Raw genomic sequence first — 16,569 nt, forward strand, 5'->3', positions numbered from 1 at the left:
TAACACTTTCTTATCTGAGACAAATTTAACTCTAAGAACATATGACTCAACAATGTACAAAGATTTAAGAATTTGCCAATCTGTCAATCATTTTAAAGAGTCCATATAATATACACATAGCAGTATAATATTCATAACCAGAAACTGCACTAAGTAAACACATCATTTAGTTTAAGCTCTACCTGAAAAACATGCTGTTTTATTAAAACAAAACCCAAAGACTTAAATCTCAAGTTATATGGTTTTACAATTAAGTCTTACTGAAGCAGCACAGATTTCCTTTCTTACAAACAAGTTAATATGCAGGAAGAACCCACAAAGTGCACACCAACAATGTGACAAATTGTAATATGTGAAATACAAATAAATCCTGAAGTTAATCTGAAGAATGTCAAGGAGTTACCAGAGAGGTTATGTAGTGCCCTTGATTTTTATTTTACCTACAAGTCTACAAATTCTAAAATTTACTCAATTGATTTAACTTTTTTAATAAACAGCACCAGTCTTGCCCATTGATACAATTAAAATTTGACCTTCTCAGTTCTTAGTTCACAAGTTTATTATGAAAAACACTGCAGTGCTCTTGTGCAGTCACATCGTCTTACAGGAAGGGGAAAAAACAGTTCTGTTCAAAACAACTCACCAGGTTCTGACAATAACAAAGAACAACATGGGGCTGAGATTGAGTAGGGAATAAACTGAGTGCAGACAAATCATATAATTAAATTAAACGGTATCCCTGAAAATAAAAAGAACGATTTCAAAACTCACAAGTAGAAGGGAGGCCTTGGTACTTATTTTTAAAAATGTTCATTAAGCTCCAATGATTGTTTGCTGCTATCCTTATCTACAGTCATGCTGAGTAAAGCTATAGCTAAATGGAAGTTAAATTGTATTCACGAGGTGTTAATGTTTACATCTTATTATCTGCAGTCTCTCAGAGAAAGCAAAAGTAACTACAAATAGCGCTATGCCAGAAACTGGTTTCTTGACCAACAATGTCGCTTCAGCATGCAATGAACTGGTTCATTCTAAAGTGGTCACGGCTGTTGATGACAAGAGGCTTTGTATTTTTATATGGCACATCTTTTGGTCCATGTGAAAACAAGTTTTTTGAATGTTAACTATTTTCTGACACTTTGGAGTTACTGTTGCTCTTCCCATTTCCATTAGGTCGATATATGGTTCATGGCAATACTGTACAAGTTTAAAATTTCATTACAGGAAGTAGTCTGGGGTACGACGAGTAACATGTGGCTCGCCTCTACGAGGTGCTGGGTCAAACTGCAAGCTGAAAAACAAGACAGATTCATGGTTTATGTTCCACGACCTCCATGTAGTGACAATGAAAATCAAGAACATGAGTCTTCCAAACTTTACACTTCCTATTCAATTTTGGCTTGTCTTAATGTAACAGAACCTTAATGATAATGGTCTGTTAACTGTACTCCCCTTGAAAGAGTCAAGGCAACTTCAGCCACAGAGACTATGCTTTTTAAAAACATGGTTTTTACCTTGACTGAAATTTCAAACAAAACAAAACATGGTTGGCCGGGCGCAGTGGCTCACGCCTGTAATCCCAGCACTTTGGGAGGCTGAGGCGGGCGGATCACGAGGTCAGGAGATCAAGACCATCCTGGCTAACATGGTGAAACCCCATATCTACTAAAAAAATACAAAAAAATTAGCCGGGCGTGGTGGCGGACGCCTGTAATCCCAGCTACTCGGGAGGCTGAGGCAGGAGAATGGTGTGAACCCGGGAGGCAGAGCTTGCAGTGAGCCAAGATCGCACCAGTGCACTCCAGCCTGGGTGACAGAGTGAGACTCCGTCTCAAAAAACAAACAAACAAACAACAAAAAAACACAAAACATGGTTTTAAAAGTGAAAAACCTAGTAATTCATACGAAGATCTATATATAATAAGTTCCTGTTGGTGTGTTTCAATGTAGATCCATTAAAAAAAAACAAAACTTAAAAATAAAAGTTGGAATCTGACATAGCATAATCCCTTAATAAACACTTTTTTGAGACGAAGTCTCGCTCTGTTGCCCAGGCTGGAGCACAGTGGCGCGATCTTGGCTCACTGCAACCTCTGCCTCCCGGATTCACGCCATTCTCCTGCCTCAGCCTCCTGAGTAGCTGGGATTACAGGCAGGCGCCACCACACTGGGCTAATTTTTGTATTTTTAGTAGAGAAGGGGTTTCACCATGTTGGTCAGGCTTGTCTCGAACTCCTGATCTCAGGTGATCCACCCGAGCCTTCCAAAGTACTGGGATTACAGGCGTGAGCCACCGCACCTGGCCCCCTTAAACTCTTAAACCTCACATTTAAACTATGTATTCAGGCTGGGCACTCTATCTTATACTTGTAACCCCAACACTCTAGGAGGCCAAGGTGAAAGGATCACTTCAGCCTAGGAGTTCGAGACAAGACTGGGCAATATAGTGACACCCTCTCTCTCAAAATAAATAAACCAAAACCCTACATATTCAGTAATGCAAGAAAATGTTCAGGTAGAATTACTTACAAAGAGTATTTTAGAGTATCGTCAAGTTCCATGATTGCAGCTTGGTTACCACAACGATAACAATAGTTTGGAGCACTGAAAATCGTTACTACATTCCGGTCATGGCACCAGTTATATCCCTGCAAGGAAAAGGAGACAAAAATCTTACTTTACTCCCTCAATTCAACTAAATGTTACTTCACTCAAGAGAGAAAAAAATCTCTACTCATTCCCACCCCTGCCAAAGGGGCTTAAGAAATGTTAATGCTTTTTTTCTGGATGACTTAATAATCTCCTGTACTTTATACAACCTGTAAGGTACACATGTATTTATTTTCCCCCTAATTACAAAACTTGTTTTTTTTTAGTACTTAAAAAAAAAAAAGGCTTTAACAAACAGCAGCAACCACCAAAGAATGAAATGCTTCTCATGTATCTGCCTTGCTGTAAATGACAGTGTCTCATTAGCCTCTTCTCTTGCAGTGGCCTTAAAACATGATTTAAGAATAAGTATTTAAGTGGCCATTCCCTAGAGAAGTAGATACTTAATCCTGGAGACCAGAACCAGTACCAATTTTGTCAGTCACAGGTAAAGGCCTGTAAGTTGTTCACTGCCCAGGAACAAATGCAATATGCCTCTAGGATCTCCAGCCTCATTTCCTCAAAGTCCATCCACCTGAATGCATGAGCTACTTTTGTTACTTTTTGTTTAGTATTGTTCACAAATTTCTTTACCTTTAGCAAAGTCAGATTTTATTGATAACCACAGAGTTGTACTAGTATTAATCTAATTAGGACCTTATTTTAAAAATATTCTAATCAGTGTGCCATGTCAAGAACCTTTGCCTCTTTCCCTTCTTTCAAATCACCTGTAATCCTAGCATCCAAAGGACCACTTAAAAAACATTTTCGTGTATTTCTTTCCAGTCTCTCCTACATACATACGTTAAATATATGAAATAACATTGGGATCATAAAATATCATACACACACACCAACTCCCTATATCTTACTTTCCCACTCTTAAATCTCAAGTACTTCCTAGTCATTCAGATTTCTCTGAAAACATGTTAATGGATTCATTGTAATCAAAAGCTTGAGCTTTTAATTCTAGTAGTGTGCATCTACTGAAAAGGCTCAGGCTATAATGATAAACTCATCAGAAGGAATAGATGGAATTTCTCACAAATGTCATTAATTTAAAACTCCCTAATATCTTCTTTCCTTAAGTTTACTAAAAAAACAAGTCATATTTCAGAGAACACAGCATACCTCCATCACTAGCTGGTGAGCTCTAGACACCAACGTGAGGCCATTGGCATGATTAAATGTCTCAGAAATATCTTGCCCAAAGGTGTAACCAGCTCCTCGAGGAGATATACCCCAACCACCACGGTCATCTGGATCTGACCACAGCAAGTCACACATTGGACCCTAAAAAATAACTTCAAGTTATAAAATGCCTTTTACAAACATGGTTAACACATTATTTGAGTAATTCATCAGAAGCAGCACCCTAAGCCACCCTTTTTGAGTGATGTTTGTGGACAATGCTAATAGACTGTGCAGTTGAAGTCAAACATCTACATCAAATAAGATGTATTTTCCAGCAGACTTTATGAGACACAGCTGACATCCATGGGACCCAGCAGCAACATGCCCTAATTAATCTGCCTATATTATGCAAATTTCAGAGTCTAAGACAGACAACCCAGGTCCTAATAAGCCCAGCTTCACAGCTGTTGTGATCTTGGCAGGTTTCTTAATGTCAGCTTCTTTTGAACAACAGGGCAGACAAGAGTGCTCACACCTCAAGTTGTTTTTGAGAATTATATGAGAGAATACATCTAATGAACTTACAATTAAACTTCTCCACTCCCTAATAAGTTTTCTGAAAGAATTTTATCAAATAAAAGTCATACCTCATGGGGAACTTCTTGTAGGCGATCAAGTGCTCTGATATGATCCAGTGTATCTATAGATGGCGAGAGACCACCATGTAGACAGAAGATCTGAAAAGAGTGGTTTAAAAGGTTAACCTCACCTAAAAAATTTGTAAACATTCTTGGCTGGGCACAGTGGCTCATGCCTGTAACCCCAGCACTTTGGGAAGCTGAGGCAGGAGGGCTGCTTGAGGCCAGGAGTTTGAGACCAACCTGAGCAACAGAGCAAGACCCTGTGTCTCTACAAAAATTTTAAAAAATGAGCTGGGCACCCCCATTACTTGGCCCGGCACAGTGGCTCATGCCTGTAACCCCAGCACTTTGGGAAGCTGAGGCAGGAGGGCTGCTTGAGGCCAGGAGTTTGAGACCAACCTGAGCAACAGAGCAAGACCCTGTGTCTCTACAAAAATTTTAAAAAATGAGCTGGGCACCCCCATCACTTGGCCCCTCTGGTGTTTCTGTGCTCTACCTGAATGAGACTTGACTTTGCAGGGTTCATCTTTGCTCCAGCCCACTCTGAACTATTGAGTACACTCCTGTTCTTCCTAATAGACCATCGCTGTCACAACCAGACTCCACTTCAAACAGCTCCTTTGAGAAAACTTCTTGGATATCACTCCTGCCCTTTGCCAGAGACTAGTATCTTCATACTCATAAAATTTTATTGTAAGTTCTTTTGTGTGCACATCTACCTAGGCCAATAATTAGCTCCTTACATCTCCCAGACTTGTCCAAAACAGTCTGAGAGGGTAAATGGGCTACATCACCCACCCCTGTGATCCCACCATACAGTTCAGTGCCTGATATAAAGAATAATGCACTTAAAAAAGTTGGACACATTTGTCAAATTAAATTTTTTTAAGTTTGAATGAATGCTATGAATATCTATTAAAACATATCCCCAAAGGGGTGTTAAGAGTGGAAAGAGTCATGAGCACCTGAACACTAAAGAAAGCAGATTCTCTGAAATAATCAGCAATGAATTTTAGATCCACATACCTGCCCATCCACCAAGGCAGTGAGAGGAAGATAGTCAAAAAGATCTGTAAAATATTTCCAAACATTTGCATTTCCATATTTTCTTAAACATTCATCATAGAAACCATAAACTTGTGTGATCTGTCTGCTCTCATGATTCCCTCGAAGAATGGTGATGCGTTCACGGTAACGAACCTAAAACAATAAAATGCAAAACATAAACAACTAGCTCTTTCAAAAACCAATGAAAATTCAAGAAACTTTCTATAGAAAAAAATGCAGTTACAATTTTGTTGAAAAAACAGCACACATCCTCATATCATACTGAACCAAAACCACAGCTCTACAAAATTTTTAAATGCCCATGGGGTGTTTGCCCACCTCATCTCAACTAAAATCAAACTCCCTCTACCACCAACTTTATACCAAACATAAATCAATGGGCTATAAAACCCCATAAATTACTTTACGGTTCAGTAATTTTTCACAAATTTATAGTTATGCAACAATCACCACAATCCAGTTTTAGAACCTTTCCATTATCCCAAAAAGATCCCTCCTGCAGTCACTCTCCACTCCCACTCCAGTTCCTGGCAACCACTGATTTACTTTCTGTCTTGAGTTTGTCTTTTCTAGAAATGTCATATAAATGGAATACAAAATGTAGTCTTTTGGCTAAATATCACTTAGAATATTTTTGAGGCTCACCCATGTTCTGGCATAGATCAGTGGTTTGTTCCTTTTCATAGTTGCACAGTCCTTCACTGTATGGCTATACCATTTTTTGTTTCTCTATTCACAGTTAAGATGAACTGGCAATTATGTTACTGAGGTTTTTGGCTACTATGAATAATGTTGCTATAATCATATACATGGAAGTTTTTCTGTGGACATATGCTTTCATTTCTTTTAGGAAGATTCCTAAGAATATAATTGTTGGATCACCTGGTAAAGTTTAACTTTTTGAGAAACAGTCAAACTGTTTTTCAAAGTAGCTAGACCATGTTATATTCCCACCAGCAATGCATGAAGAGTTTAATCTCCGGTATTAACCAACACTTGGTATTATCAACCTTACTGATTACAGCCATTCTAATAGATGTGAAGTAGTACCTCAGTTACTTTAATTTGCATTTCCCTGATTACAATTGATATCAAGCATCTTTTCATGTGCTCACTGACCACTCATGTATCATCTTCTTGGGTAAAATATCTATTCAAATATTTTGCCCATTTTACAATTATCTGTCTTGTTATTGAGCTGTAAAAGTTTTTTTTTTTTAATATCTGAATACAAGTACTTTTTTTCTGGTGTCATCTTTTGAAAAAACAATCTTAATTTTGATAAAGTCCAATTTTTCAATTTTTTATGGATTGTGCTTTTGTTATATCTAAGAATCTTTAACCTGACAAAGATTTTCTGATTTATTCTAGAAGTTTTGTAGCTTTAGCTCTTACATTTAGTTCTATGATACATTCTGATCCATTTGCTTCAGCACCATTTACTGAAAGAAACATCCGTTCCCCCGGTATTCTTTTGCTAAGGCTGCCACAACAAAGCATCAGAGAATAGGTGGCTTAAACAACAGAAATTTACTTCCTCACTGTTCCAGAGGCAGAAGTCCAAGATCAAGGTGTCAGCACAGTTGGTTTCTTCTGATGGCCTCTCTCCTTGATTTATGGATGCTCATCTTCTCCATCTGTCTTATCTTCTCCCCATCTGTGTCCTAATCTCTAATAAGGATACCACTTACGCTGGATTAGGGTCCAACCATGTGACCCCACTTTACCTTAATTACCTGTCCAAATACAGTCACATTCTGAGGTGCTGTGGGTTAGGACTTAGACAAATGAATTTTGGGGGCTACAATTCAGCCCATTAACCTCCATGAGTAAGTTTTTTTCCCCTCAGATAGGGTCTCACTCTGTCGCCCAGGCTCAAATGCAGTGGAGTAGCTCACCGCAGCCTCAAATTCCTAGGCTCAAGCAATCCTCCCACCTCAGCCTCCAGAGTGGCTAGGACTACAGCACATGTCACCATGTCTGGCTAAAATTGTTTTCTGAAGAGATGGGGTCTCACTAGGTTGCCCAGGCTGCTTGCACACTCTTAAAGGTAGCACATTCATTCCTCTTTGAGCACTGGGATTCATCCTGGGTTTTTAGCACAGGTTAGCTCTTTTCATAGTATTTGGAGTCACCGCAGAAACCTTCCACCATCTAGTCCAACTCCTTCATTTTACAGATGCAGAAAATAACGATCTCCAAAAATATTTCGTAGGACTTTACACAATTCAGATATTAATCAAGAAAATTCAGCTCACGCTAAAACCACATCTCACTGCTTCTCTAATATTAGGAAAGTCTGTGACAGCCATTTATCATTTTGAATATTCTTTAATAATAAAAATCAGTCTGTTGCCTAGGGGGAAAAAAAATCTCCCCAAGATTTTTGGGTAAAGGTAAAGTCAAACAATTTATTTAAAGGGAAAGGCGGAAGCCTGCCACCCTTTACCTAACAGCTCTTTACCATCTTTTGCTTCATGTTCAGATCATCATCGGTACACTTTGCAAAGCTACAACTGGCATGTAATGCATGTAATTTTGTAACTTGCTTTTTTCGGTTATCATTTCTACCATTCTAGATTTTTGTTTTTTAAAGACACAGGGGTCTTGCTCTGTCACACGGCTGGAGTGCAGTGGTGCATCATGGCTCACTGTAGCCTTGACCTCCCAGGTTCAAGTGATCCTCCCACCTCAGCTTCCTGAGTAGCTGAGACTACAAGCATGCACCACTGCACCTGGCTATTTTTTTTAACTTTTTGTAGAGATGGGGTTTATGTTGACTAGGCTGTTCTTAAACTCCTGGACTCAAGTGATCCTTCCCGCCTTCCCCAGCCTCCCAAAGTGTTGAGATAACAGGCGTGAACCAGTGCACCCAGCCTATTCTAGATTATTACTGTCATGGTTAATGGCTGGAAACTATTCAACTGAGCTAAACCATATGTACATACATAATGTATGTAATGTACATAATATTCTGTTAAATATTTACAGCAAATGTTTTCCTGAATTTCTCAGAAAAATTCTTTTTTTTCTTGAACTTCTTCCTCGATATTTTTTTTTTTTTTTTTGAGACAGGGTCTCACTGTTCCCCAAGCTAGAGTGTAGGGTGGCAAGATCAAGTCTCATTGCAGCCACGACCTCCTGGGCTCAAGCAACTCTACCCACCTCAGCCTGAGTAGCTGGAACTACAGGCCTGTGCCACCACACTCGGTTAATTATTATTATTTTTTTGTAGACGAGGTCTCACTATGTTGCCCAGGCTGGTCACAAACTCTTGGACTCAAGCAATATGCCCACTTTGTCCTGTCCTCCCAAAGTGCTGGGATTATAGCCACGAGCCACCGTGACCAGCTGATTTAAACATTTTGACATTTGGTATGTTTATGTATTTATAATACTTCAAAAGTATCTAAAAACACAAATCTAATTATATTACCTCTCCATACCCCAATTTACTGAACTAAAATATCTATTTGACCAGCCCTCTAACATTTTTCTTTTCCTTTTTTTTTTTTTTTTTTTTGAGACAGTCTCGCTGTGTTGTCCAGGCTGGCGTGCAGTGGCGCAATCTCAGCTCACTGCAACCTCCGCCTCCCAGGTTCAAGCAATTCTCCTGCCTCAGGCTCCAGAGTAGCTGGGATTACAGGCACCCGCCACCACCCCCGGCTAGTTTTTTGTACTTTTAGTAGAGATGGGGCTTCACCATGTTCTCCAGGCTGGTCTCGAACTCCTGACCTCAGGTGATCTGCCTACCTCAGCGTCCCAAAGTGCTGGGATTACAGGCATAAGCCATCACGCCCAGCCTATTTTTTCAAACAATCTGACTGAGGCATTCATTCTCCTCCTTTTGTTTTGATTCTGTACCATCCCCTTACTCAGAACGCAGACGCCTATGATTTTTATGTCCAAAACCTGAACATATGCATTCCTAAATGTGGAATTTTGTTTTAACATTCAGATAGAGAAAATAATTGGGGGAAAAAAAACTTTCAAGAGGACTGTCTTACCCATTTCAACATGCCCCAACATAAAATTGAAATTACCTTAAGAGCTACAAGCAGTGTAACTGTTTCAACTGAATAATATCCTCTGTCAACATAATCTCCCATAAACAAGTAATTTGTATCTGGTGATTTGCCACCAATTCTAAACAGTTCCATGAGATCATGAAATTGCCCATGCACATCTCCACAGACAGTAACTGGACATCGAACCTCTTGCACGTTGGATTCTTTTGTCAGGATTTCTTTAGCCTACAGATGGGAGACAAAAATAAGGCAATACATTTGGCATTAAACAATATTAACAAAGATTTGTTTACTTACACTTAATGTAGCTTAAGGGGCAGACTCAGTCTAAGATAAAATTGCAGGCATTTATGATCCCATTAAAATAAGTGAGATATGATTATAATCCATTAGCTATCTCACCCTGTTACCTAGGGAAAAAATATGCATTCCTATCATCAATACCAGGAGTTTTTTAAAAACCTATCAAATAGCCATCTAATTAAATACTAATTGTTAGCTGTCACATAAAACCAATGAAAATGGAACAGGACATTCAGATATCTACTTCCTTACCTTCAGAGTTCTAACTACAATGCAGCACTCAAAGATTCTTTTTTTTTTCTTTTTTTGAGACAGGGTCTCATTTTGTCACCCAGGCTGGAGTGCAGTAGTATAATCATAGCTCACTGTAGCCTGGATCTTCTTGGCTCAGGAATCTTCCCACCTCAGTAGTGGGGACCACAGGCACACGCCACCATGGCTGGCTAATTTTCACAAACTTTTTTGTAGAGACGGGGTCTCACGTGATCCTCCAGCCTCATCCTCCCAAGGGCTGGGATTACATGCATAAGCCACCTCACCTCAGCCCTGTTTGACTTTTTAAAAACATGTTTTTGGCCAAGCACTGTGGCTCATACCTGTGAGAAAATCATTTGCTCAACCATCTGAGTGACTACTATGTACCAGCCCCATGGTAGCAACTGGACATATAGTGGTGAACAAGATGGCTCATTCCCACTACCGTAGAGGGGAGAAGGACCACAAACAAGTAACCAAGCCAAAAGTACACTGTGTTAAGTGTCACAAAGGAAAGGGAGAGGGAAACTGGGAGAGACCACTTTACATAAGATACCAAAACAAATTACCAGAGAATTGTTGCTAATGAGCCATGACAACCACAGATGACAAGGACTGGGTTCAAAGCATTGGTATGCAATCTTAGCTGCACATTAAAAATCCCAATGCCCAGCCAGGCGCGGTGGCTCACACCTGTAATCCCAGCACTTTGGGAGGCCAAGGCGGGCCGATCACTTGAGGTCAGGAGTTTGAGGCCAGCCTGGCCATCATGGCGAAACCCCGTCTCCACTAAAAATAAAAAAAACTAGCTAGGCATGGTGGTGCATGACTGTAGTACCAGCTACTTGGGAGGCTGAGGCAGGAGAATTGCTTAAACTTGGGAGGTGGAGGTCGCCGTGAGCCAAGATCGCATCACTGCACTCCAGCCTGGGTGACAGACCAAGACTCTGTCTCAAAACAAAAACAAAAACACCAATGCCCATTCCTTCCCCTAATAAAGTCAGAATTTTGGAGAGTGGAATCAAGCCATCAATAATTTTTAAGCACCCCCACCCCTCCTTTTCCCAGTGTGCAACCAAGTTTAAGAACCACTGCACTCTGGGACGCTAAGGCGGGTGGATGGCTTGACCCTAGGAGTTCCAGACCAGCCTGGAGTACAGTGGCATGACCTCGGCTCACTATAACCTCCACCTCCCAGGTTCAAACGATCCTCCTGCCTCAGTCTCCATGAACAATTGCGACCACAGGTGTGCACCACTATGCCTATTTTGCACTTTTTGTAGAGGTGAGGTTTCACCATGTTGTCCAGGCTGGCCTCAAACTCCTGAGCTTAAATGATTTGCCCACCTCTGCCTCCCAAAGTGCTGAATTATAGGCGTTAGCCACTATACTGGCCTGAGATACCTATTAAGAAATATGTACAACCCATTATTATCAAATCCTACTTCATTTTGAAATTTTTCTCTGCAGGGTAATTCCAACTTCCCATTTACTATCACTAAAAAACACAAATTCACTAGGCTTATTCCATTACCAAGTCTGTCTGGCATTAATACCACATCTAGTGTTTTTTTAACACCTATCATATATTAATGAAAATAACTAAATGAAATAAGTCCTACACTGAGAAGAAACTTGCAAAAGTTATTCAGAAGTTTTAAAAGGGCATGACATAAGCAAACAGATGGTTATATACCATGTAAATCTTGCCATGATGTAATTTTCACATTTAAAGCTATCAGAAGTTAAATGTTAATATACTTCTGTGAATATCTGTTTATCTGCAAAGCTATTCTCTGTATTAATAAAAAATTGACTTTCAGGACTGCCTGAAGTTCCTTACTACAACTGACTCAAATTTTCTATTCAAATCATGAAGGAAAATTAAGTCTAAATGCTATTTCTTGCTTTTATTTCAATTTAGGCAAATCACACTGATAAACAGTGTTATCTATTTTTTAAACTATACAAATTAGTAATACATTCTTGTAAAAAATTTCGGCACAGATAAAATGAAATGTTCCCTTTGAGCACCCTACACAATCCCACCCCCTTTGGGCAAAGTTACCAATAAAATTTTGATGTACAGATGCTCCTCAATTTGTAACACAGCTGCATCCAGATAATCCTATCGTAAATATAATCGAGTCAACAGTGTGTTTTCAGCTTACAATGTTTTCAAGTTATGATACATTTATCTGGATGTAGTCCCATCATAAACTGAGGGGTATATTGAATATCTATCATTTTCACACCATCATTAAGTCGAAAAATTGGGGACTGTCTGTATATCCTTTAAAACTTTGTTTACAAAGTTTACACACATACTGTATGTCTACAGAAACAATAGTTTTCCTTTGCATTTTTAAACTAGAAACAATATTGTTCAGCAGCCTGCTTTTCTAACAATATATAATAATACATAACATTTATTGAGACAGCTGGTTATTTTCTCATAGTGGAGGCAGAGTATTCCCCTGACCAATTACAATGGCAGAGGGGTGTGAAACTACAGCAATATATATCCTCGTATTTTCTCCTCTGTATACATATGCAGGCACATTTCCTGAGAGAAGATACTATGAAGTGAACTTAACTAGTGTATCTAGTAGTTTGGTTTTTAAATGTTGACATTATCAAATTGTCCTTTAAAATAAAAAGAACAGTTAACTCTTAAGTGAAATTTCTAACTTGTGAATCTAGAAAAGCCAACCAGAGCTCTTTCTTCCCTTCCTACCAAACTTCACAGACCAGAACAAATATAATTAAATACTGGCGATAACAGTGGTATACAGTAGAAGCAACCATCCCTCAGACCGGAGAAAGAAAAAAAAAAAAATCACCCAATCAACTATTAAGTAGATCTTAACAAAAATGCAACCTTGGAAAGAACCAGTTTTAAGCATGATTTTGGTTGTTTTGTTGTTGTTGTTGTTGTTTTGGTCTCAACTTACCAGCTCTCAGATAGTTACAACAATAAAACAGACTACACCAGAACAGTAGAACAATAAAAGCTACAGATGTTCATATAAAAGATCATTTTGGGCTGGGTGCAGTGGCTCACGCCTGTAATCCCAAATCCCAATACTTTGCGAGGCTGAGGCGAGTGGATCACTTGAGGTCAGGAGCTCCAGACCAGCCTGGCCAACATGGTAAAACCCCGCCTCTACTAAAAACACAAAACAGCTGGGTGTTGTGGTGTAGGCCCGTAATCTCAGCTACTTGGGAAGCTGAGGCATGAGAATAGCTTGAACCTGGGAGGCGGAGGTTGCAGTGAGCCAAGATCGCTCCACTGCACTACAGCCAGAGTGACAGAGCAAGACTCTGTCCAAAAAAAAAAGATCATTTTGGCGAGTGCAGCAGCTCATGCCTGTAATCCCAACACTTTGGAAGGTAAAAGCGGGAGGATGCTCAGGAGTTCAGAGACCAGCCTGGGCAACAACATATTGAGACCCCTCTCTATAGAAAATAAAATAAAAAATTAGCCATCTGTGGTGGCACACACCTGCAGTTTTAGGTACCCAAAAGGCTGAGCTAGGAGAATCGCTTGAGCCCAGAAGTTCAAGGATGCAGTCAGCCATGATCACTTGACCCCAGGAGGGTCAAGGATGCAGTGAGCCATGATCATACCACTGCACTCCAGCCTGGTAGACAGCCATCTCAAAAAAAAAAAAAAAACTAAAAATAAAATAAAGATAAGCTGTGCTATCACAAGGACTTAGGCCTTATAAATCCTGAAAGCACCTAATAAGAGCGGCTTTATGGATCACCTCCAGAGCCTCCAGACCTTTAGCAACCATCATTTTCAAAGATGGTTATACAATCTCAACTGTCTAGTTTAATACTCAAAGTAAATGGTAGAACCAGACTTTTAAGTAACTTAATTTTGACATTTGAGGTTTTTTATTTTTAATAACCACCTTTTTACTCTGGCATTTTGACTTCTGTAAAGTCTCATATCACCTGAATTAAGAACTGAAAGACAAGCAAAAGCAAAACACACATACCAAACCTTTTGCTTCCCCTAAAACATTTTTCCAGTACCTCAAATTTCTTAGCTAATATGGTCAACATCTGGGAAAAAAATTAAGATAAAGTTTTTAAAAGAATGTAATTAGGGCCGAGCACAGTGGCTCATGCCTGTAATCCCAGCACTTTGGGAGGCCAAGGCAGGCGGATCATTTGAGGTCAAGAGCTTGAGACCAGCCTGACCAACATAGTGAAACCCCAGCTCTACTAAAAAGCCAGGAATGGTGGCACACACTTGTAATCCTAGCTACTCAGGAGGCTGAGGCAGGGGCATCACTTGAACCCAATGGGCCAAGATCATGTCACTGCACTACAGCCTAGGTGACAAAGCGAGACTCCATCTCAAAAAAGAAAAAAAAGAATGTAATTAGTACCACACTGGTTTTGATTTATCAGAACCCTTCTGAAATTCAGTCAAATGGTATAGACTGAAATGAATGAATTTCAAGCAAACAAAAATTTGGTATAAACTTCCAAGAACAAGGTTAAAACTAGAATGAGGCTATTCTCTTATTAAGACCTTATCACAAGTAACTGTGGGAAGTTAACATCTCATACTGTCCTAGAATCCAAAAATTTGCAGATTAACTTGAAGAAAAGCAATCTTTGAGGATACTTTTTAAAATCTTTTTTTTTTTGAGACAAGGTCTTGCTCTGTTGTCCAGGCTGCAGTGCGGCACCATCACGGCTCACTGCAGCCTTGATCTCCCAAGCTCAAGTAATCCTCCCACCTTAGTCTCCCGAGTAGCTGGGACTGCAGGCATGCACCACTGAGGACACTATCTTATTACCAATGTCCTCTCAGCATTCTGGTTTGGATTCAGAAATCCCACAACCTTATTTCCAACCCACTATAAAATAATCAGCTATAAGATAAATGACCCACAGACTCAACATTCTTGAATACAGGCCATCATAACCACTGTAGTAACATGAAATTACAAACAAAGCAGGCTTAAACTAAAGCTCATAAATCATCCATGCTGTTTTTCATGGAAGACATTTTTTTTTTTTTTTGAGACAGAGTTTCGCTCTTGTTGCGCGGGCTGGAGTGCAATGGCGCGATCTCGGTTCGCTGCAACCTCCGCCTCCTAGGTTCAAGTCATTCTCCTGCCTCAGCCTCTTGAGTAGCTGGGATTACAGATGCAAACCACTCCCAGCTAACTTTTTTTTTTTTTTTTTTAGTACAGACAGGATTTCACCATCTTGCCCAGGCTGGTCTCGAACTCCTGACCTCAGGTGATCCACCCGCCTTGGCCTCCCAAAGGCTGGGATTACAGGCATAAGCCACTGCGCCCAGTGGAAGACAATTTTTAAAAGTACATGAACCAACAACAGATTCACTAACCACTTATTATTTTTGGCTGAGCGCAGTGGCTCACGCCTGTAATCCTAGCACTATGGGACGCCAAGGCAGATGAATCACTTGAGGTCGGGAGTTCGAAACCAGCCTGGCCAACATGGTGAAACCCCATCTGTACTAAAAATACAAAAAAATTAGCCAGGCGTGGTGGCAGGCGCCTGTAATCCCAGCTACTTGGGAGGCTGAGGTAGGAGAATCACTTGAACCTGGGAGGCGATGTTGCAGTGAGCGGAGACCGCACCACTGCACTCCAGCCTGAGTGACAGTGAGACTCCATCTCAAAAATAGTAATAGTAATTTCCTTAAGAGCACACAATAACTACAGGCATGCCTCATTTTACTGTGCTTCTCTTTATTGCACTTTGCATATGTTGCATTTTTTTAATCAATCAAAGCTTCATGGCAACCCTGTGTGGAGCAAGTCTATCAGCACCATTTTCCCACCAGCATGTGCTCACTTCTTGTCTCTTTGTCACATCTTGGTACTTCTAAAATTATTTCAAACTTTTTCATTACTATTGTATCTGTTATGGTGATATGTGATCAGTGATCTTTGATGTTACTATTGTAATTGCTGTGGGGCACTACCAACCGTGCCCATAAGACAATGAACTTAATAAATGTCGTATATATTCTTACTGCTGCTGACTGGCCATTCTGTCTCTCCCTCTCCTTGGGCCTCCCTATCCCCTGAGACACAATATTGAAATTAGGCCAATTAATAACCCTACAATGGCCTCCAAATGTTCAAGTGAAAGGAAGAGTTGCACATCTCTCACTTTAAATGAAAAGTTAGAAATTATTAAACTTAGGAGAGGGCATATGGAAACTCGAGACAGGCCTAAAGGTAGGCTTCTTGCACCAAACTGCTAAGGTATAAATGCAAAGGAAAAGTTCTTTAAGGAAATTAGAAATGCTACTTCAGTGAACACACAAATAGTAAGTAAGCCAAACAGTCTTATTGCTGATACAGACAAAGTTTTAGTGGTCTGGATAGATCAAATCAGCCACAACATTCGCTTAAAAGCCAAAGCCTAATTCAGAAGTAGGTCCTAATTCTTCAATTCTATAAAGGCTAATAGAGGTGAGGAAGCTGCAG

At 39.9% G+C, this 16,569-nt stretch overlaps 1 protein-coding gene across 5 annotated transcripts in view; it reads right to left on the bottom strand.

Moving 5' to 3' along the window:
• Positions 1-541: 541 nt before the first annotated feature.
• PPP2CA (protein phosphatase 2 catalytic subunit alpha) overlaps positions 542-16,569 on the bottom strand; it is a 30,055-nt gene continuing 14,027 nt past the window's right edge. For 4 of the 5 annotated variants that reach the window (XM_063810677.1, XM_063810678.1, XM_063810679.1 and 1 more), the window contains 6 exons: positions 9,536-9,745; positions 5,451-5,624; positions 4,431-4,520; positions 3,781-3,942; positions 2,530-2,648; positions 542-1,291 (listed from right to left, as the gene is read on the bottom strand). In XM_063810677.1, coding sequence (XP_063666747.1) covers positions 1,219-1,291; positions 2,530-2,648; positions 3,781-3,942; positions 4,431-4,520; positions 5,451-5,624; positions 9,536-9,745 — 828 coding nt within the window. In that variant the 3' untranslated portion in view covers positions 542-1,218. The remainder of the gene's footprint in view (positions 1,292-2,529; positions 2,649-3,780; positions 3,943-4,430; positions 4,521-5,450; positions 5,625-9,535; positions 9,746-16,569) is intronic. The other variant, XM_063810680.1, reaches the window with a different exon arrangement.

Source organism: Pan troglodytes, chromosome 4 (assembly GCF_028858775.2).
Source record: "Pan troglodytes isolate AG18354 chromosome 4, NHGRI_mPanTro3-v2.0_pri, whole genome shotgun sequence".
NCBI lineage: Eukaryota > Metazoa > Chordata > Mammalia > Primates > Hominidae > Pan > Pan troglodytes.